The following is a 2,568-nucleotide window of genomic DNA, read 5'->3' as shown; positions in this document are numbered from 1 at the left end:
ATTTTCCGGTTCATGTGAATACTATATTGAATCTAAGGTGGAGATAGCTAAAATCATTCAAATTAAAAAGCAAGCGTCAGTGGGAACCTAAAAGCAATAAGGCAGAATCTGCTCACAACATAGAGAAGTATTTATGGACATTGAGCTAGCAGTCGTCCGAAAAATAGTTGATCACCAGCCGATTTACACAATACCGCTCAGTGAATTAGACATTCCAGAAAACATTCCCCTAGCAGATCCAGACTTTAATCTCTGCAGTCAGATAGACATACTACTCGGAGCGAGGGTTTTCTACCAAATACTAGGAACCAATCAACTACGCGTGGGAAGAGGCCCCACATTCCAAGAATCCTCATTGGGAGTCCTCACAGAATCCTGTAGAACAACGGCGCTGACATGCGCTAAAGTCGAGGAAGAGCCCAGGGAAGGAGAAACTAACAACGAACTCTTTAAGCAGTTCTGGAAAATCGAAGAACTAGGGAGAGAGACGGAAGCACCGAAAAACCTCGATGAAGAAGCCGAAGAACACTTTATCAATAATACAATCGTAGACTCAGAAGGCAGATACGTAGTCAGGATGCCGTTTAGAAGCGATCACCAACAACTGGGACATTCCTTTGAACAAGCAAGAAGAAGATATCTGGCCCTTGAAACCAGACTATCCATTGATAAAAAGAAATACACGGAATATCGCAAATTCATGGAAGAATACATTGAAATGGGCCATATGGAGCCCATCGCAGCGGAAGAACTCCACAACGTAAGATACTTTATCCCTCACAGTTGCGTAGAGAAGCCTGACTCAACGTCAACCAAACTAAGAGTGGTATTTGACGCCAGTGCAAAAACCACCAGTGGAGTATCACTTAACGACGTACAAATCGTTGGACCTAACGTTCAGCGAGACCTAAATGATGTGCTAATCGACTTTCGCGGGCACAACATAGTATTAATGGCAGACGTAGAAAAAATGTACCGCCAAGTGAAGGTAGCGGAACCAGATACTTGGTTCCAATGCATCCTATACAGGAAGGATCAAAGTCTGCCAATACGTGCATACCGTCTAACCACAGTTACATATGGAGAAGCATCCTCATCCTTCCTAGCATGCCGAGCACTGAAGCAAGTAGCAGTAGAAGAACGAGAAACAAGCCCTCAAGTGGCCGACGCCATCGAGAACTGTTTCTACGTAGACAACCTGATGCTCGGAGCGCCAAATGTTTCAGAGCTGAAGAAATTAAAAACAAGCGTTGCGGTAGCATTGAAAAAGAGGTGTTTTCCCCTAAGGAAGTGGGCGTCAAACACCCCGGATAAAAACTAACCATAGAATGTATAGTGAAAACCATTCCTGCACCATACAGTGTACCAGCTACAATAAAGTGTATTGTAATGATATGGTTCGCTATACTATACATTTACATTGGATTTTTATGTAACAATATATTAAACTGTTTTTCTTACGTTTGAACCATTCACTTTTCCGAAACATTATTTTTCCGTGAAATTTTAATTATTTCTGGTGTTCGATTTGAATAGGTCGTATGTTTGCTGTGATTCCTATATGCAACTTCGACCTATTCAAATCAAACACCAGATTTATTCAGTTTAAGATTTTTTCCGTGCTTTGTTTTGTTGATGTTTGTGACTTTTTTGATGCAAAGGAAAGCAAAGAGAAAAAAAGTGAATAAGTTGAAACATCAATTTAAAGTCAATAACATGTTTAAATCAGTGGTGAACCAGATGTCCTAAGAACTGCAGGTCCAAGCAGGGGTCCAAGAGATATGGCAGGCTAGGTGTGTAGAGTGCGACGAGAGAAATACAAATGTAGGCCAACCCGGAAAGATGCAGGTCAGATTACCGTAAATCAGTCGATGAATTCAACACTATTCTTGCTGTATTTGCATTTAGGGGAGTTTTCTCCTCTTCTCTCATGTGAACTTGCCTTCGACCACAATCGAATCAAATGCGATTGACAAACTTTATCTTTGACGTAGAGCCATCTTTAACATATGGACTGGACTGAACACTGAAATGACTTTTAAGGTGAATCGGGACGCTGTGTTATTTTTCCTATCTTCCCTCTCTTTCTAACAATTTGCCTCGCGATTTTGGAGATGGTAATCTCGATTTCTATCGCACAGATGAGGCTGAAAAACAATCAGCATATGCACTGCAAGTGAGCATACACAATGATAGATTTTTGTTCCATTATATGAAGTAGAATCTGAGATTACCATCTTAGTAGAAACAGAGCAATGGCGGATATTTCCTCGACCGTCCCGTCCGCCCTTAATATAGGTTCGTCTGCGGGTTCGCTTTTCAACCTAACTTATACAGTAGACGTTCGCTCGGTGCAAACGCTTTAACTGCAATGCTTTTTAACTGCAAGTCCGATAAGTGCAACAGTTTTGCAGTTATCGCACCGCTATCCGTCAAATTTCTGTCAAAGCAGACGACAGCTGCAAAGCGATGCACTTTTGAATGCATTTTAGATCACTTTCAGACAAACTGACAAGTCTTTGACGTCTGTCAGTCGTTGCAGTTAACGAATTTCATTCGGTAGGTGAA

The 2,568-nt window shown here is 41.5% G+C and overlaps 1 protein-coding gene across 1 annotated transcript; it reads left to right on the top strand.

The window, feature by feature from the left end:
• The first annotated feature begins 577 nt into the window (after positions 1–577).
• LOC134291070 (uncharacterized) lies at positions 578–1,321 on the top strand. The gene has a single exon (XM_062858353.1). The coding sequence runs from the start codon at positions 578–580 to the stop codon at positions 1,319–1,321; it is 744 nt and encodes a 247-aa protein (XP_062714337.1).
• The last annotated feature ends 1,247 nt before the right edge of the window (positions 1,322–2,568 follow it).

This window comes from Aedes albopictus, chromosome 3, assembly GCF_035046485.1.
Source record: "Aedes albopictus strain Foshan chromosome 3, AalbF5, whole genome shotgun sequence".
NCBI lineage: Eukaryota > Metazoa > Arthropoda > Insecta > Diptera > Culicidae > Aedes > Aedes albopictus.
The sequence above is the reverse complement of the archived record's forward strand: the minus strand, read 5'-3'. Positions and strand labels throughout refer to the sequence as shown.

Bases quoted from the DNA above. Each gene is read 5' to 3' on its own strand.
- LOC134291070 (XM_062858353.1), top strand. From the start codon at position 578: ATGCCGTTTAGAAGCGATCACCAACAACTGGGACATTCCTTTGAACAA.